This window comes from Cebus imitator, unplaced genomic scaffold, assembly GCF_001604975.1.
Source record: "Cebus imitator isolate Cc_AM_T3 unplaced genomic scaffold, Cebus_imitator-1.0 Scaffold200, whole genome shotgun sequence".
Lineage (NCBI taxonomy): Eukaryota > Metazoa > Chordata > Mammalia > Primates > Cebidae > Cebus > Cebus imitator.
In genome coordinates this window covers 856,427-877,171 of record NW_016107515.1, presented here as the reverse complement: position 1 = coordinate 877,171, position 20,745 = coordinate 856,427, and the positions used below count along the sequence as shown (strand labels likewise).

General features: G+C 38.7%; 1 protein-coding gene across 2 annotated transcripts in view; it reads right to left on the bottom strand.

Annotated features, from left to right (window-relative positions):
- The window catches only part of UBTD2 (ubiquitin domain containing 2), a 77,475-nt gene that overhangs the window by 12,618 nt on the left and 44,112 nt on the right, over positions 1-20,745 (bottom strand). For both annotated transcript variants that reach the window (XM_017547671.2, XM_017547672.2), the window contains exon 2: positions 13,101-13,337. In XM_017547671.2, the coding sequence (XP_017403160.1) occupies positions 13,101-13,337 (237 nt within the window). The remainder of the gene's footprint in view (positions 1-13,100; positions 13,338-20,745) is intronic.

Below are 20,745 nucleotides of genomic sequence, written 5' to 3'. Positions count from 1 at the left end.
AAAAAAAAAAAAAAAAGAAAAAGAAAAAGAATAATCAACATAAAAGGCTACCAGAACTAATAAGCAGTTATAGCAAGGTTACAAGATACAAGGTTAATATACAAAAGTCAACTGTTCTCCTATACACCAGCAATGAACAAGAATATGAAATTTAAAACACAGTTTGTATTAGCGCCTCAAAAATAAAATATTTAGGTATAAGTCTAACAAAGTATGTATAAGATATGAAACAACAACAAAAACCCTTGATAAAATGAATTACTAAATAGAGAGATAGTCTATGTTTATGGATAGGAAGACTTAATATTGTCAACGTGTCAGTTCTTCCCAGCTTAGTCTATAGATTTGATGCAAATCCCAATCAAAATCCCGGAAAGAAGCTGGGCACAGTGGCTCATGTCTGCAATATCAGTGCTTAGGGAGGCTATGGTGGGAGGATGGCTTGAGGCTGAGAGTTCAAAACCAGCTTGGGTTTTGAATTTTTAACATGGCAAGGCCCCACCTCTACCAAAGAAATAAAAAATTAGCCAGGCATGGTGGTGCTTGCCCGTAGTCTCAGCTACTTGAAGACTGAGGAGAAAGGATTACTTGAGCCCTGGAGTTCGGGGCTGCAGTGAGCTATGTCTGGGCCATTGTACTCCAGCCTGGGTGACAGAGTGAGACCCTATCCATAAATAAATAATAAACAAATAACTGAGCTAGTAAGTCATGAAAACACATAGGGAAAACTTAAAATACATATTAGTAAGTGAAAGATGCCAGTGTGATAAAGCTATATATAATATGATCTCAACTATTTCACACTCTGGAAAAGGCAAAACTATAAAGACAATAAAAAAGGTCAATTGTTGCCATGGGGTTAGGAGAGAGGGAGGGAGAAATAGGTAGAACACAGAGGATTTTTCAGGACAGTGAAAATACTCTGTATGATACTATTAATGATGGATACATGTCAATATAAAGTTGTTCAATCCCACAGAATGTACAATACCAAGAGTAAGCCCTAAAGTAAACTATGGACTTCTGAGTGATAATGATGTTTCGATGTAGGTTCATTTAACAAATGCACTACTCTGATGGTGAATATTGATACTGGGGAAGGCTATGCATGTGTGGGAGTAGGGGGTATGTGGGAAATCTGTTTCTTCCACTTAATTTTGCTGTGAATCTAAAACCACTCTAAAACAAATAAGGGAAAAATCCATACCATTTACTCAAATACGATTTAATTTCATTTTGAGTCTATAGGTTTATGGGTTACCCTCTTCCTGAATTAAATATCTGGGATCATAAAATATCAATAAAAGTAATGCTTTACATTGTAGTCCATAACCAACTATTACCTCACAATCACCTATTCAGAGCAGACTGGCTCCTTTGTGGCCCAGACTCTTTTGAACAACATACTCCCAGTCCTCTACCATTTAAGGAGCCCAAATCTCTACTAAAGACAAAACTGCTCTGTTAGTAGTGGTTTCTACCACACAACCTCTTTAGGACCTAATAAGGATCACTCGGAAACAATTCTTACATTCTAGAGTCACTGCATAGACATTTACTGATCATCTTGAAGTGTGTAGGGCATGTCACTGGCACTGAGGAGAGAAGGTTATAAGAGAGCCAAGACTGTTGCTGAACCCCAGGAGCATATACTCATGAGCAGATACATACCCATCACAGATTACAGTACAAATGGATACAATGAAAATCAAACACAGGTGCTGAGACATTGCAGAACAGAAAAGTGACTAGAGTTGGTAGAGCCAACATGGAGGAATTCTGTATAAACGGTGTGCTCTGGGCACAACTTTAAAGACACAGAATAACAGTGAAGGGCATCTCCAGAAATAGGAGTGATATGGAAATAAGAATAATTACAAGTTAAATAGAGAACACCATAAAGCCTTGTTGAAGTAGAATATAAAATCAATGATGTAAAATTACCAAATAGGCAGTAATAGTGAAATCTGATAATAAGGTTCAAGAGTTTAGACTTAATACCACAGGAAATTATCAGAGGGGTTAAAATAGGTAAATGAGACATTCATTCAACATTCACTGCGTTTTATATCCTACTGGATATTCTAGGTGCTAAGGTTGTGTTGGAATAAGACAAAGCCTGCTGACTGTTTTATCATCTACATTAAGAGAGAAAGACTGACTGGAATCATGACTAACTGACTGCAGAAATGGAAAAAAAATTGAACTGAGAGATTTGAGGGTAACTGGCTGAAACAAATAATGGGTTAGATTTGATGGAAAACCAAAAGGACAGAATCATGTAGCTGGAAAACTAGAATGACAGAAAAAATAGATCATTTAGGGTTACAAGATTCTTTGCTTAGTTTTTAATTACTTCAGGTTCCACAAGATGCTTCAGTCGAATTATCTACAGGTAACTAAAGAAACAGACTGAGGAAAAGTCAGGGCAAAAGTAGTTTGGAGAGTAATAATTTCTAATAGACAAGATTCAACATAAGCAAACACTTGGCTGGGCATGGTGGCTCACGCCTGTAATTCAGGTCAGGAGTTTGAGACCAGCCAGGCCAATATAGTGAAATCCCGTCTCTACTAAAAATACAAAAATCAGCTGGGCATCATGGCGTGGGCCTGTAATCCCAGCTACTCAGGAGGCTGAGGCAGGAGAATCGCTTGAATCCGGGAGGTGGGGGTTGCAGTGATCCAAGATTGTGCCACTGCACTCCAGCCTGGGTGACAGAGCAAGACTCAGGTCTCAAAAAAAAAAAAGCAAGCAAACGCTTAGGACTGTTTACTACTGCTAACCCCGTCTAAGCACTTTACATACATTAACATTTAATCCTCACAAAAGGACTTTAAGGTAAGTCTATTATACTCATTTTACACCCATTTTACAGATAGAAAAACTGAAGTAGAAAAAAGTACTTTTGTCCAGGGTCACAGAACTAGTAAGTGACCAAGTGTACAAGAGATACAGGGCTTGGTTCTCAGATTAGTTAATGAGAAGGACAAAATGTGCTTGGAAGAAAACAAAAGGCAGAGGACAAATACAAGGGATAAAAAGCCAGAAATGAATCACAAGGGGCAAGAAACCAACAGTGCCCAGTGAAGCCCAACGACATATTTGCTAACAATGTTTACGACAGCTTAAAGAATGAAATGGAAGATGAACCGAAGTTGGTCCAAAGGAAATGGTGGTGACTGAGGAGCTGCAGTGGTATGAGGCTGTCTCATCTACAGTATTTGAGAGGAATGTGTGATAAAAACGATGGAGAGTGACATGGTTTGGCTGTGTTCCCGTACAAATCTCATCTTAAATTATAATCCCCATAAACCCCATGTCTAGGGAGAGACCTGGTGGGAGGTGACTGGATCATGCAGGCAGCTTCCCCCATGCTGTTCTCATAATAATGAGTGAGTTCTCACAAGATCTTATGTTTTTCCTTTTTTTGAGACAGAGTCTCACTCTGTTGCCCAGGCTGGGATGCGGTGGCACGATCTTGGCTCACTCTAACCTCTGCCTCCCAGTTTCAAGCATTTCTTATGCCTCAGCCTCCTGAGATTACAGGCGTGCACCACCATATCTGGCCAATTTTTGTATTTTAAGTAGAGATGGGATTTCACCATGTTGGCCAGGCTAGTCCCAAACTCCTGACTTCAAGTGATCTGCCTGTCTCAGCCTCCCAAAGTGCTGGGGTTACAGTGTGAGCCACTGTGCCCAGCCAAGATTTGATTGTTTTATAAGGGCCTCTTCCCACTTTGCTCCTCACTCTTCTCTCTCCTGCTGCCATATGAAAGTCTCACTTCCTCTTTGCCTTCCATCATGATTGTAAGTTTCCTAAGGCCTCCCCGGCCCTGAGGAACTGTATCAATTAAACCTCTTTTCTTTATAAATTACCTAGTCTCAGGCAGTTCTTTACAGCAGTGTGAAAATGGGGTAATACAGAGAGGTTTGCTTCAAGAAACTCAGTGTGTTTAAATACAAAAGGGAAGGAACACTCTAAAAGTTGACACCATAGGGATCTTTCTACTTTTCCAAAATCACTTTTAGCCACCTTTGTATTTGCAATTTATAAAAGGTTTTAATCACCACCCACTGGCCACCAAGGGTGCAATTCATTTAGCAATTACTAGTTTTAACAAAGTTCTAGCCAGGATTGCTCACATTACTCACCGAATATTCTCTGTGGAAGGACATTTTTTTTTTTTTTCCTTCTCACAAACCTATTGTAGGCTTCATGTCACAGTAGAGACAGATGGCCACCAGGCTAAGTAAGTGCCAGGGCATCATTTCCCTAGGCCAGGAAGCCCTGAGAGCTACCCATGGTAGGAAGAAAGCTGCCAAGTCTCCACCTTCTGTTCTGATTTCATACATAATTTTCTGAAGTTGTTTTTAGCTATCTTTTATCTAGCTGATTGGCTCAGATATTCTATTTTCCTTGGTCAACTGTTTTCTTCTATGATTAAATTATGCCTCAAAATATTCCACTAGAAAATTAGAAAAATTAGATGACAAATAAAAATACCTTTACTAAATATCATTAGGTCTAATGCTTTATACTCTTTTTCAAGGTTTCAGGCTAGAAAGACTTTTTTAAGCATTTAAAGGCCTCACTGTTAATACCTCTATGCTCTTACTCCCTTAAGACTGTAGTTCAGTGTTAAAAGTTTTTTACCATGTGAGACTTGCATGACTACATGGATAGGTTTGTAAAAGTTAAAAATGAATGTGTGCAAGAGTGTGGAAATATTTGTTATCTTGACTGTGGTGATAGTTTTACAAGTATATATATGTCAAAGCTGATTAAATTGTCCACTTTAAACATGTGCTGTTTAGTGTTACTTTAATATATCTTGATAAAGTTAACTAATTTAATATTTAGATCACACTGACAATCTGGTATAGAAAACCATTCTCCCAAAATGAAAGAAGGGGGCAATGTTCTAGAACTCCAAGGTTTTTGTAGCACTATGGGTCTCTTCCAAAGCCTATAGGAATAAATGTCTTTGCTCCCGACTTTTCTGACTCAGGAGGCTTACCCTTTTTTTTTTTTGAGACGGAGTCTCCCCCTGTTACCCAGGCTGGAGTGCAATGCAGCTCACTGCAACCTCTACTTCCCGGGTTCAAGCAATTCTCCTGCCTCAGCCTCCCCAGTAGCTGGAAATACAGGTGCGTGATACCACGCGACTAATTTTTTGTATCTTTAGTAGAGATGGGGTTTCACCACATTGGCCAGGCTGGTCTCAAACTCCTGGCCTCATGATCGGCCTGCCTTGGCCTCCCAAAGTGCTGGGATTACAGGCGAGAGCCACCACACCCAGCCCCACTCTTTTTTTTTAGATGTAGTCTTGCTCTGTCCCCCAGGATGGAGGGCAGCAGTTAATCTCGGCTCACTGCAACCCCTGCCTCCCGGGCTCAAGCGATTCTCCTGCCTTAGCCTCTTCAAGTAGCTGTGGAGCACAGCTGTGTGCCACCAACCCTGGCTAATTTTTGTATTATGAACTCTTCTACTTCCTAACAATCATGACCTCCAATGGCGAAGGAAGGCCTCAACATTTGAGTTGGAAATTGCTAGAAAGAATGAGAACACTTAGATTGAATGTAAAGGAATGAAACAGTGGGGGTTCAGGCAGTACACTCAAGTCTGATAGAGGTACATAAGATTCTAGGAGAAGCAGTGAGATGTGACAGAAAGAACAATGGTTTTGGAGTCAATCATAACCCACTTGAATTTAGACCATAATTTTGGATATAGTGAGTCTATTTCCTCAAGAATTATAGTACTTGCCTCATGAGGTTGTTGTAAGGATTAAATGATAAACCTGTGAGAAACTGCCTAGTACATACAACAAATCCACAGAAAACACACAATAATGTTGGCTCTCTTTCCACAAGTTTTAAATCTCAGAATCAGACTTATAGGGAAATACTCACCAATAGCATTGTGAACAGTGTCACAAAGGATCAAGTTTTCATAAAATTTGAGTCATGGCTTCATGTTTTATGGTGTTTTGCACAAACCTGAATCATACTAATGTCTAAAGGGCCATCAAAATTATCCTCCATCCAGATATCAGGGGCAGTCTTTCAGGACTTTAGGTGCTAATAAATTACAGGTTCTCTCATGCAAGCACTTTGCTAGGAATTATATCAACTTCGTATTTTGCAATCAGGCTTTAGAAGCAGAAGTTCTTCAAACTACCAATCGGCCATCAAGACTGTGGCATTCAGAAAAACTAAGTCTATCATCTCTTGTAGCAAACATAAGTGAAAAGTGACTTAGCCTGTATATGTATTGTTGAGGTCATATGATAGTCAAAGAGTTTGTATAGGCTGGGTGCGGTGGCTCATGCCTGTAATTCCACCACTTTGGGAGGCCGTGGTGGTCAGATCACCTGAAGTCAGGAGTTCGAGACCAACCTGGTCAACATGGTGAAACTCCATCTCTACTGAAAATACAAAAATTAGCTGGGTGTGGTGGCACATGCCTATAGTCCCAGTTACTCAGGAGGCTGAGGCAGGAGAATCACTTGAACCTGGGAGACAGCGGATGCAGTGAGCCAAGATCGTGCCACTGCACTCCAGCCTGGGCAACAGAGCAAGACTCCAAATCAAAAAAAAAAAAAAAAAAAAGAGCTTGGCTTGTCTAACACTTCACCACAGTTTTAAGGGGGACACTGATCTTTAATTTTCAGGTCTCTAAAAGGGGCAAAGGAGCAGACTACAAGCATCTGAACACAGTGGTCTGTGTAAAGCTGATATGGCTTTACAGAAGTAGAAGTTGGTATAACACGCTCCCTGGAACCATGTTAGAAACCCTGCTTTACTCTACCTCCACTACCCAGAATGCAATACAAAAGAGGTCTTTTTCAGAGACAAGCCTACTGACTCAGGGACAACCTTCCAGGCCAGCTATTTTCAGGCCTTTATTGCTCTAATTGCAGGAAAATGGTGACAGCAGAAGAGGAATAGATAAACTGGAATAGACCTGATAACCCTATTTTTGTTTCTTTGAAGATAGAGAAAAATAATATAACATTTATTTTATGGTTAATCAGCCATCAGATCCTTCATTAAGGCCCTGTTTTATTTCTAACCCTACAACAGTCCAGCTAAAATCCCATCTCCTATATGTCTTCATTCCTAAGCTTTATGTTTATGAATTAACTTATCAGTTAACTTTATTAAATGACAAATTCTTTTTTTTTTTTAAATGACAAATTCTTATAGGAACCTTTAAAGCCACTAAAATTTATGGCCTCCTTCTTAATGGTCCTCTGAAACATCTAAGGAAAATAGAAACAAGACTTATACACATGCATTTCCTGTCTATGTCTTAAGAGAATCTGCTTATTTCCCTTTAATATTAATCATTTACCATTTTAAAGTATTCTATATAGTGTGCAAGGGAACTAAAACATTAGACATAGACTAAACACTGAAGATTACTGTGTCATCACTTTACAGAACACAGAGATGAAATGACTTGTCCAGGACACCGAGTTGCTTTAGTTACTGTTAGATCCAAGACTTGAGTTCAAATCCCAATTTCATGACTTATACTTTGGAAGAATGATACAATCTGTCTGTGCTTCAGTTTTCTGATCTGTGCAAAATGGATTATAGGTGATTATTACAGGCATGAGAATTAAATTTTAATAATTCAAAACATGAGGCCAGGTGCAGTGGTTCACACCTTTAATCCCAGCACTTTGGGAGGCTGAAGCAGGTGGAATCACTTGAGGTCAGGAGTTCAAGCAGCCTGGTCAACATGGTGAAACCCCATCTCTATTAAAAATACAAAAATTAGATGGACGTGGTGGTGCACGGCTGTAGTCTCAGCTACTCAGGAGGCTGAGGCACGAGAATTGCTTGAAGCCAGGAGACAAAGGTTGCAGTGAGCCAAGATCGTGTCACTGTACTCCAACCTGGGTGACAGAGCGAGACTCTGTCTCTAAATAAATAAATAAACAAATACGACGAGTTTTGAGTGTTTTATTATTCTCAGTCCAGTGTTCTTTTCATATGTTGGTTCCTTACACATAACATGGTCTTTACTATTTATAAGTCCCTTTGCTTTTTAAAAAATTAAATATTATACATAGTGAACATTTAATATATTTTGAGATAAAGAAAAAAATTCTGGGGAACTCCTTTCCCACCCATATAACAAACTCTGTGAAGAGAGAAAAAAAGTTTTTAAGAATTAACTTTTTCTACCTCTCACATCCCCTTAAGCATGAAAAATGGACAAAAGAAACAGGTCCTCAAAAACCTCAAAAGCCAAACTGAAGAACTGGCAACATTTAGCTATAAGAAGTATGAATAAAATTGGGGTTAAATTTGTTTCTCAGTAGAAAAGCATGTTTCAGTAACAGGGAGCATCTACTCCATCTATTCAAGGAGGGTAAGAGGAGAGCTTTTACATTTGCATTGATGGTATATGGAAAAAATGTTCGAAAAAAATACTCTAAGAATTATGAGATAATTATAGATGCTAAACAAATAAACAATTACTTTTTAGAAAATCAGGAGGTAGGCCGGGCGTGGTGGCTCACGCCTATAATCCAAGCACTCTGGAGGCCAAGGCGGGCGGATCACCTGAGGTCGGGAGTTCAAGACCAGCCTGACCAACATGGTGAAATCCCGTCTTTATTAAAAAAAATCAGGAGGTAGAAGAAGGGAGTAGGTAATTCCTAAAATCCTTTTAAATCTTCTATATCGTAATTACAAAAAGCATTAAGTGTTCATCTTTACAAAATAGTTTCTGAATAAGCTTTCACTGAAAATTATTGAATAGTACACTATTCACTATGCAGCAAACTGTGAAAAGTGTAAATAACTACTTGTTTTTTCTTACCCTGTTTATGCTAATTTGGCAAATTGCTAACCTGTAACCTGGTGTCACTGGTAAAGTACTATAGTAAGAATATTTTGGCCGGGCACAGTGGCTCACACCTATAATCCCAACACTTGGGGAGGCAGGTGGGACATGAGGTCAGGAAATTGAGAACAGCCTGGCCAACATGGTGAAACCCTGTATCAACTCAAAATACAAAAATTAGTCGGGCATGGTGGCATGTGCCTGTAATCCCAGCTACTCAGGAGTCTGAGACAGGAGAATCCCTTGAACCCAGGAGGCAGAGGCTGCAGTGAGCTGAGATTGCATCTCTGTATTCCAGCCTGGGAAACAGTAAGATTCCATCTCAAAAAAAAAAAAAAAGAATGCTTTTAGGATTTCCAGGTAATAAAATAGCAATCAATGAGCAAAGGGAAATAAGCTCTTTAAGAAATGTAAGACAATGAGTAATAACATGATGTGCAAATCATGAAAAATAAAGCTCATACAGGGCGTGAAAACTGTGAAAGGGGTACCAGGTATCAAAATCACATGGGGAGCTTTTTCCACTGTACATATGCATACCATTCTCAGTATGAGTCAATTTCCAGAACAAAAATGTAACGTACGTGTGTGTATACAGAAAATTAACAGGTAGTTATGACAAGTTCCCTCTTACTCTCCTCATTGCCACTTGAGAATAAACTGAAGACTTATTATTGTTATTAACAGAGGAAGATAATTAAAAAGTGTAACATTATTTTGTTCTCCACTCTGGGTGACAAAAGTGAAACTTGTCTCAAAAAAAAAAAAAAAAAAAAGGTAATCTAGAAAATGATCAAAATCTATAATTCAGAATATTGATGCAGGAAGCAGGGAATTTACTTGTTAATGTCAGAGTTTAGGAAATAAAATCACTAACACTACTATTTATTAAGTGCTTTTTGGATACCCAGCACTCTGGCCAACAACTTACATGTATTATATTTAATCAACATAACCAACCCATGAGGTAACTAATTATCCATATTTTACAGATAAGAGAACTGAAGCTTACAGAAGATGTGAATTGCCCAAAGTCACTTAACTGCAAGTAATACAGTAGGGACAGCAGTAAGACCAGATCTGATATCAAAGCCTGAACTAAATAATAGTCAAGTCTATGCAATAATTTAAACTTAAAATATAAAGTACTTTGGGGTATTTAAGGGGTAGCACAACATAATGTGCCCAAAGTTAAATTTCAAACATGTAATTACACAAAAAAGATGGAGAGAATTTCAGCAATACCACTGAGCCAGTCTAGGTAAAAGCACACAATAGCCTAGTTATAAACTGATGGTGAGTTATAGTATATGACAAAACATAAGGGCCAAGAAATACTGACAAGTTTCAGATATGAACAAAAGAATTCAATCAAGGGTACCAATGATAATATAAATACCCAGAAAGTTATCACAGAGCTTTGAAAGAGAAAAGCTCAGACATTGGCTTGATTCTTCCATGCTTATGCAGAAAATATTCCTTAAACATAGAAGGGGGAACAGAGGCTCATCCAATAATTCTTGAATTTCTGAGAGTAATTCTCCCTGATCTGTTGGTAGGTAGGGCTGCTGGGAACATTACTTTTCTTGGCAGTTTACATAGATAAGCAGAAATGAGGGACTTGGGTATTTAGTGATTTGAGCCCACATCCAATAGGGCATGCATGAGCCCCTGCCTTACATGCAACAGAGTTATTTTAAACAAGGCTACAATACACAGAATGCAACAAGGTATTCCAACAGGTAATTATAAGTACAAAATAAGAAATTCAAACTTCTAACATTCTGGATCTCAGGCTTCTTCTACCTTAAGACAATCACACATACATGACTCTTCTTATGCCCACATGAAGGTCTCTACAACATATATTCTCCTTGAAAAACAGAGGATATAGACATCAAAAAGAGAAGGATGATAAAACTATTTGCAAAGGAAGACCCTGTCCTTTAATATTATATAAAGGTGATATGCGAAGACTATAATTACAGAACTGAAGAAGGTAAATGGACTAAGATGATGCCCACCACCTCCCAACCCACAATCACATAAAGAATTTAGAGACTGTCCATGAAAATTGGGACTAAATAGTCATACTGAGGCCAGGTGCAGTGGCTCACGCTTGTAATCCCAGCACTTTGGGAGGCCAAGTTGGGTAGATAGCTTGAGGCAAGGAGTTTGAGACCAGCATGGCCAACATGGTGAAACCCTGTCTTACCAAAAAATAAAAATAAAAAAATTAGCCGGGCATCGTGATGCATGCCTGTAATCCCAGCTACCTGGGGGGAGGCTAAGGCATTGCTTGAGAACTGCTTGAACCTGGGAGGTGGAAGTTACAGTGAGACAAGATAACACCACTGCATTATAGCCTGGGCGACAGAGTGAGACCCTGTCTCAAAAAAAAAAAAAAAAAAAAAAAGAGTCATACTGAAAATGGCATTCTATTATAAATTCTTCAAACATAGGAGGGATCCCTTTTGCACATGTATAGAAAAAGCGATCAGTGGGTGCTCAATAACATTAGTAACACAAGCTTATGCTAATAATCTTTCATAATAAAGAACAGACAGCTATTAAAAAAAAAAAGGAATGTTTCTTGGAAGCACAATTAATCAGGAAATTAATGGTGATTTGGAATCTGGCAAATATATAGTAAGTTAAATATCTTTTCGCTAGGCATAGTGGCTCATGCCTGTAACCTTGGTACTTTGGGACGCCAAGGCAGGACAGCTTTAACCCAGGAGTTTGAGACCAGCCTGGGCAACATAGTGAGACCCTGCCTCTCCAAAAAAAAAAAAAAAAAAAAAAAAAAGATAGCCAGTCATGGTGATGCATGCCTGTACTCCGAGGTACTTGGGAGACAAGAGAAGTGGGAGGATCTCTTGAGCCTGGGAGGTTGAGGCTGTAATGATCCATGATCATGCCACTGCACTCCGGCCTGGGTGACAGAGTGAGACCTGTCTCTTAAGGATCACCTAAGGTCAGGAGCTGAGACCAGCCTGGCCAACATGATGAAACCCTGTCTCTACTAAAAATACAAAAATGTGGCAAGACTGAGGCATGAGAATCACTTGAACCTGAGGGGTGGAGGTCGCAGTGAGCCAAGTTTGCCACTGCACTCCAGACTTCTGGGTGACAGAGCAAGACTCTGCCTCAAAAAAAAAGAAAAGAATAGAATAAAAAAGAAAATAAAAATCTTTCATTTGACATACAGTGAAAGGACATAAAGCAGATAATTAGATAGTGAAAAATCAGTGTTCCTCTAAGAATGCTGATAAAGGGAGATATTGGGGATTAAAAAAGTGATGGTAAAATAATGAATAGAAATAAATGAAAGGTGGCTATTATACAGACCTGAAAAGACAATCCTGAAAAATATTAACTTGAAAAACTAAAGAGAATACTGAGAATATTAATACAGAAATTAAAAAATATATATATAAATAAAAAATTAACACCTAAATCTCAATATGGCATGAAACTTTTTCATATGTTTCTCATCAAGGAGATCAAACAAAAGTATGTACATGGAACCAGCATGTGTGCATCCCCAGAAACATTCAAAGCTTATGGCTATCCTAAAAAGAGTCACATTCCTATACAAAACAGAAAAGTTCCTGATAATGCTCAGGGCTACAATAATGGCAAACTGTCCTTAAAAACATGTGGCTCTAACTTCTACATTATTATGCCAAAAATAGGCTTGATGAGAAAGTGTAATGACTAAATGAGACATCCTCTGAGTCTCTACAGCTTATAAAATCTAAACTGAGACTCTATCTCTAGTGCTGGTAGAAGGAAACCAGTGAAGTAGAAGCTCCAACAGACTGACAGTGGGAGGGGACTGGTAAAGTGGGGGTGGCAGGGTGGAGAGAAGAGGTCTTCATGGAGAACTAGGTTACATGGAAACTCCTGAGATGCTCAAAGAGTTCTGAGATTAAGATATATTAAAAAAAACAAAAATACAACACACAAAGTAAAACCTGTCTCCAGCTGAAAGATGTACAAGAAAAAAAGAGGAATGCTATTCCTTGCTACATTAAAATTAAAAAAACAATGAGGATCAGCTTTCCTGAATGGAATTGGATTTATGTCTGTATTAGTTCATTTTCACACTGCAAAAAAAAAAAAAAAAAGTTAAAATAATTTATAAAAAGGAAAAACTCTCCCATTTGGTTTCTTGCTATCAGAAACAAAGCTGATTACGTTCCCTCCGTCCTTGAGGAACACCAAACTTACCATGTGGTAATGTTATGTTTGCACCATCAATGATTGCTTGTGCCAGTTCATGATCATTGCTCTCAAAAGCATGTGCAGCAGCCTTCAAGGCATCCCAAATCTCTTTTCGGCCTTCAAAAGCTGGTGCGGTATCCCAAAATTCATCCCTCTTGCTGCGCAGTTGTCCATCTGTCATAGGATAATCACTTTTCCATTTTGGTTTCTCCTTTTTCAAAGGCTGGTTACGACCTAGAGCAACTGAGAAGAAAAATAAAAGACTGAGATCAAAACCAAAATTTATAAAGTATATATCAAAAGTTATCTGGTCATTCCCTCTTTTGGATTATTTCATCAAAATTACAGCCAGAAATTTGCCTGCTAGCTAATGTGTACATTCTAAAATTCCTCTTAACATATTCTGGAACTACAAAAGTGAACAGAGACATTAGATGGCTCTGTGCAAAACAAATTGGTAGCTCTTTTCCACCCAGTACACTCTCTCTACAGGATCATTACGAAGATTTACAGGCTGAGGTAGAAGGATAGCTTGAATCCAGGAGTTCAAGGCTAGCTTGGGCAATATCATGAGACTACCCCCATCTCTACAAAAAACACAAAAATTAGCCTGGCACATGGCATGTGCCTGTGGTTCCAGCTACTCAGGAGGCTGAGGTGGGAAGTTCACTTGAGCCTGGGAGGTTGTGTTTGCAGCGAGCCATGATCACGCCATTGCACTCCAGCCTGGGCGAGAGTGAGACCCCATCTCACACAAAACAAAACAAAAACACCCAGATAATTATAGTTGTAACAAATGTACCACTCTGGTGGAGGATGTCGATAATCGGAGAAAGGAGGCTATGTATGTGTGGGCACAGGGAGTACATGGGAAATCTCTGTACCTTCCTCTTAATTCTGTTATGAACCTAAAACTGCTCTAAAAAAATAAATATTTTTAAAAATACAATAAAAGTTGTGTTTTGTTCATTTTAAAAGAACTGCCGAGAAGATAAGTGTTTCTTCAGACTATAATAGCAGGATATGAGTCAAGAGACACCATACAAGAGAGGCAAAATACACCGGGAAAGCCAAATGGCAACTGTAGCTTAGACACATGAAACCAGGAAGTAGAACTGAGAAACTCGAGAGAGGCAAAAGACTGCTTTTCAGTGTCCAGAGAAAGAAAAGCCAAACAACCAGAATCATGAACAAACTGATTACAGGAATACTTCCTCTAGCATTCTCCTCTCTGGACTTTACTCAACGAACTGTAAATACCTTTCTCTGTAACTCAAACAGGAACTAATTTACAAAGGGTAGAATCAGCACTTTACTTTTTTTTGAGGAACTGGGAATAAAAGGAGATAATCCTTGATTCTAGGCCAAGGGATTAGCTCCCAACCACAAGGAACAGAACTACAATACCCTACCCTACTTTCAACCCAAGAGAAGAAGAAAACAGAGGCAAGCGCAGCATCTCCCCTTAGAGAAAGTTACGTCGTCGTCGTCATTGTTGTAGCAGTAGCAGTAGAACAAGTCTGATACAACATCCTTACATCCAGACACCTACCTGGTATATTATCTGTGATCTATTTCCACAGGTCATACTGACCTACAGAGCTATTCTTAGTTATGGCTCTGTAAGATTATACAGTGCTATAGATAGGAAAGAGTTTGATAGATGGGATAGAAGATAAAAAGAAAATTGAAGCTGGATGAAAAGATAAGAGTGTTGGAAAAGAGTGGGTGGGAAATAAAATGACAAGGTAGGTGGGAAGGAGAGAGGGTATGTGTCAAAATTCAATGTTCTATATTTAATTGCAGAAAGAATACGAATTTTAAAGAAACCATTCTGAAACTGGTTCTAAAGCATCCATGAAATTGACAATTCTCTCATTGGCCCAGGGCCAAATGAAATTTGGGCTATGCAAAACAGAAAACAAAATGACTCCAGACACTGGGCTATCTGTACTCTCCAGGCTATACTCTCAGATAAGACCAACAAAGACTGCCAAGGCAAGTATCTTCTGTCCTCTCCCCTTCAGGGTGGCACACCATACAACCACCAGCTGTTTTCCACTTAAAACGCTTAGCATTAACTCAAATGCTTTTTGCCTTCTAACTTGTCCTAGTGAAACACAAAACAGGTGAGTTCTAAACAGGTGGGAAAGTAGAGTAGGAAACCCATCCATTAAACTAGCAGCGCTGGAAACCAAATCTAAGTCTCCTTACTTAATCAACAAATATGTACTGAGTGTCTACTGGGAGTAACACTACAAGTGTCTATTATATTTAATTCAAATGTGAGAAACACAGTCTATACTAATGATTTTTTCTCTGCTTCTTCCAAATAATACAGATTATGCAGCTAGAGCATAATTCCCTAAAAGATGTTCAGAATATGTCGATAACCACAACCCACTGATTGTACCAATACGATGGAACGCAAGGTAGCCTTTATTTTCTGCTACATTATCGTTTAGATGAGTTAGAGACAGTTCACGGACAACACTCAGCTTACTGACCAGAAGGAGGAAGATGGCACAGTAAGTAGGCAGACTCAGTAAGATTCTATCTAAATGAAGTTTTGGGTCTACCTGAGTATTTCTTTTTTTTTTCCTACCTATTTCTACAGAATTATCTGATGTCATATGTATTAAATCCATGAGACAGAGTGTGATTTTTCCTGTCATTCTGAGAGAATCACAAAGCATGGGCAAAAATAACAAAACCTCTACAATCTCAGGACCTAAAACTAAAGCAAATGAAAGGAAGAGGCCCTTGAAAAGAGGAACCTAACAGAAAAACAATCATAATAAGGGTACAAAGTAGCTTGGAAAAACTGTAAAACACCTTCCTTACAAATGTGAAGTAGGTTCATTTCACCTCTTTCTATTTGGCATAGAACAAATCCCACAAAAAGAATAGATGATGCATTTATGTTGCTTGAGGAAAATCTTTCCAAATGCATTTGCTATCTATCTATCTATCTATCTAACTATCTGAGACAGAGTCTTGCTCTGTTGCCCAGGGTGGAGTGCACTGGCACGACCAGGCTCACTGCAACCTCTGCCTCCTGGGTTCATGCGATTTTCCTGCCTCAGTCTCCTGAGTAGTTGAGACTACAAACATGGGCCACCACACTCAGCTAATTTTTTTGTGTGTGTTTTTAGTAGCGAAAGGGTTTCACCATGTTGGTCAGGCTGGTCTCAAACTTTGGACCTCAGGTGATCCTCCCGCCTCAGCCTCCCAAAGTGCTGGGATTACAGCACCATGACAGGCCCCAAATGCATTTTCAAATCTACATGCTGTCAAAAGCTTCACAGTAATTATTCTGCAAAAGACAAAATAAATGTTTGTGACATGAAGGAAGATTACTTTTGTTTGCCTATTTCTGCCTGTAATATAAACATACATAATATAGGGTAACTGTCTATAGAATGTCCATTGTTAAAATGATTAAATCTTTGGAACATAATTACTTTAGTGAAACCACAGAGCAGTGTACAATTTTCACTACAAAATCTGAGGTTTCAAGCTTCATATTTTTGTATTTTTGTATTTTTTTTTTTTTTTTAGTAGAGACGGGGTTTCACCATGTTGACCAGGATGGTCTCGATCTCTTGACCTCGTGATCCACCCGCCTTGGCCTCCCAAAGTGCTGGGATTACAGGCTTGAGCCACCGCGCCCGGCCTCAAGCTTCATATTAAACTAAATGACTAACTTTTGTTAAATAAAGAATTGGGAAAAAAATTAGCATTTAGCAAAAGCATTTGAACTATGCTCTCATAAAAACATGAAAATATTTAGGGTTAAGAGGACTTAAGTTCATATTCATAAAGCACTCATAATGAGTGATATACAATAAAACTGCAAACAAGGGTTTGCTTAATAAGTAAAAACGAACTTGGAGGCACTGTATGAATATCTTTAAGCCCTTTGGCAAAAATATACAGGCTGTGTTTTTTCTTTTCATAATTCCCAAATCCCTTCCTTAAATGTTAAAGAACTGTCCTATGACTGCCATGCACTTTCTGTGCCTTTATCAGAGCACACTTTCTAGGCATTTGTTCACCAAATCTTATCCTTTGATTTCAGGTGGTATCACAAACCTGTATTTCTGAAAATGCAGTATTTGGACATAGTTATCAGCCTGGCAGCTATGCACCTCATGTTTGTACCAAGCTAAACATTTTTATAAGATACGGAATACAAATACTAAACTGGATTTCACTTTATGCTCTTAAACTATCCGTTTTATCTGTTTCACACATTTTCTGACTGCTGATACCAAAAGAGAGATGCTTGGTATCATTCATAGTACATAGGACTAGATACCATGCTCTCATAGTGACGAATTTAAAGACAGGAAACATCTTTTATTCCCCAAGTTTCTATTTCTCTATCCTTAAACTGCAGGCAACAACCATCTTTAGTTTTCTATGGATTAGCATATGAGAAATAAAAAATTAATAAAACAACTTAATTAAAAAAAAAACACAAATACAATCTATTTCAGAAAATATCCTTTCCCCCATCAATCCATAGTTACCACTTCTTTCAAAATGTGTCCAAAAGTCATCTTTTTCTCAGAAGCCTCTTAATCATATTCACCCACTCTTTATCTTTCCTTGTAATCTTTATACACTTCTTCCCACTCTGTGACAAATAAATAGATCTAACACACAGAAAACCCAAGGCTTGTTTCTCAGATCTAAATAACACATACTTTTTTTTTTTTTTTTTGAGACAGAGTTTCGCTCTTGTTACCCAGGCTGGAGTGCAATGGCGCGATCTCAGCTCACCACAACCTCCACCTTCCGGGTTCAGGCAATTCTCCTGCCCCAGCCTCCTGAGTCGCTGGGATTACAGGCACGCGCCACCATGCCCAGCTAATTTTTTTGTATTTTTAGTAGAGACAGGGTTTCACCATAACACATACTTTTAAATATTTTTACTACATAATTTAAAGCATTTTACCAAAAACTCTTTTTCACATTTTATTGGTAAAAAATAATCATTTTTGAAGTTAACTATGATTATAATTGTTTTCCTGTTTTGGGTTCCTCTTTGAAAACCTTAATTTAATGATGGGACTCTTCAAATGAAGAAAGAAGAGGCCATAATGCATGGAATATTAGAACTCTTCTGTAACAGACAGTGCTAATCTGTGATACCAGGGTCAGAACTGGAGTACCTTATTGTATTTTATATCTTATTGTTTTATAGTACTTGTGGATTTTTCCCCCCAAAAAGTTGTATTTTGAAAGTATTTAAATATTTAACAAAAACAAAAAGACCATGTATGGTGGCTTACATCTGTAATCCCAGCACTTTGGGAGGCTGAGGCGGGAGGATCACTTGAGCTCAGGAGTTTGAGACCAGACTTAGTAGCATAGTGAGACCCTGTTTCTACAAAAAAACAATTGAAGGAGACAATGTGGGTCAATTTTGGAGCATACATAGTGACTGAAATTTATTTTAATATAGTGACTAAATAAAAGTTCATGAATCCTTACATACTACTAGAAAAGGAATGAGGGAAGACCTTTTTCTTACCAAAGAATGCTATTATTCAAGGATGAAAAGAATGACACACTTAGAAGAATCACCCTTCATCAATAGATATACTAAAGCATCGTGGGTAACATGTCTAGAGAGGAAAGAGGTGATTTCTCCTTGCCATCTGAGGACACACCAAGAAGGTAACTGTTTGTAAACCAGGAAGATGGCAGCCCATCGTGCTATCCGTGTTACTTATAACTTTGTAGGTATAGGTATCTGTAAAGCATCATGGAGAACATGATGGGCCGCCTTTGTAGGTATAGGTAAGGGTAAAGGAACAAATTAAAATGTCTTCATACATTGCCAAATATCCCCTGGAGGGCAAAACTGTCCCCAGCTGAGAAACACTGGCCTATATCAGATGACAGCATATAAGCCTTGATTGGAACTTGGTATGAAAAAGTTATGAAAGACATTTTGGGACAGTTGGATAAATCTAAATAAGACTTGAAAATAGATGTTATAAAAATTTTTTTTTAATTTTCTTAGGTATGACAATGATAATATAGTGTGTTAGTCTGACCGTTTGCCTTGTTACAAAGGAATACCTGAGACTGGGTAATTTATAAAGGAAAGAGTTTTATTTGGTGGGTGGTTCTACAGACCACATGGTGAGGGCCTCAGGGAGCTTACAATCATGGTGGGAGGCAAATGGGGTGCCATTCCATCACATAGCAAGAGAAAAAAGAGGAGGAAGTGTCGTACTCTTTTCAACAACCAGATCTTGTGGGAAGGGCACCAAGCCATTCATGAGGGTTTTCCTCTGTTGCCAGGAGTGCAGTAGCACGGTCACAGCTCACTGCAGCCTTGACCTCCCAGACTCAAGTGATCTTCCCACCTCAGTCCCCGAGTAGCTGGTACTACAAGTGTACACAACTACACCCAGCTAATTTTTGTATTTTTTGTAGAGTTAAGGTTTCTCCCTGTTGGCAAGGCTGGTTTCAAACTCCTAGGCTCAGGTGATCCTTGTATCTCAGCCTTGAAAAGTGCTGGGATTAGAAGTAGGAGCCAGCACACCCAGCCAGCCTTAGACTTCTTTTTTTTAAAAAACTTTTATTTACCATAGTGAGAACAAGCATCACAAAAGCCTTACACTTTCCATTACAGAGGTTTTATAATACCTGGCCCTACTGGATATCAAACTATATCATATCATCTGCAATTATATATATATAATCTAATTATATCTAATTGCAGATTTGATATATCATCTGCAATTAGAACTAGTTTTATCTATTTCTGTTTCTTAAACTTCTAGTTGTTTTATTCTGATTTTGCATCTGACACTGTTTGCGAATTGTGTCAAATAGTAGTGGAGATAGAGTGGGCATCTTTCCTTTTTGAGACAGTTTTGCTCGTCACCCAGGCTGGAGTGCAGTGGCACTCGTGTGTGTGTGTGTGTGAGTGAATATGATCACCTAACATGAGACCATATATATATACATGTATGTCATAAGAGCTCCTAGCAATTGTTGTGGTAAGGTGGACACATAAAACTCAATAAGAAAATCTATTATTTTAGACAAACTAAGAAAAAAGGTACTGTGGAATATGAGGAAAATATTTTTTTCTCCCTCTGCATTTTACCACTTTATTATTGCCACTTTACCCCAAAGGCAGTTGCAGTTACATGGAACCACCTGGCAGTGATGGCAGTAGCAACTCTGAGAGGAGCCTGTCTTTCTAGTTGGTAATGGAGAGATCAGGGGGGAAACTGCAGAGCAGAAACAGCTAAAGAAGAGAATACCCTAAAATTCTGTGTTTGAACTGACTCAAGTTCCACATTTACCTCTAACCTGTGAATGCATGGAACAGTACCAAAACAATACAGCCATGGTTCTCTGAGAAATAAATTCTGTTTAGGAGGCCAAGGCGAGTAGATTGCTTAAGCTCAAGAGTTCAAGACCAACCTGGGCAACATGGTGAAACCTCGTCTCTACTGAAAATACAAAAATTAGCTGGGTGTGTGGCGCATGCCTGTAATCCCAGCTACCTCGGTAGCTGAGGCAGCAGAATCTAAACACAGGAGGCAGAGGTTGCAATGAGCAGAGATCACACCACTGCAATACAGACTGGGCGACACAGACACTGCCTCAAAAAAAA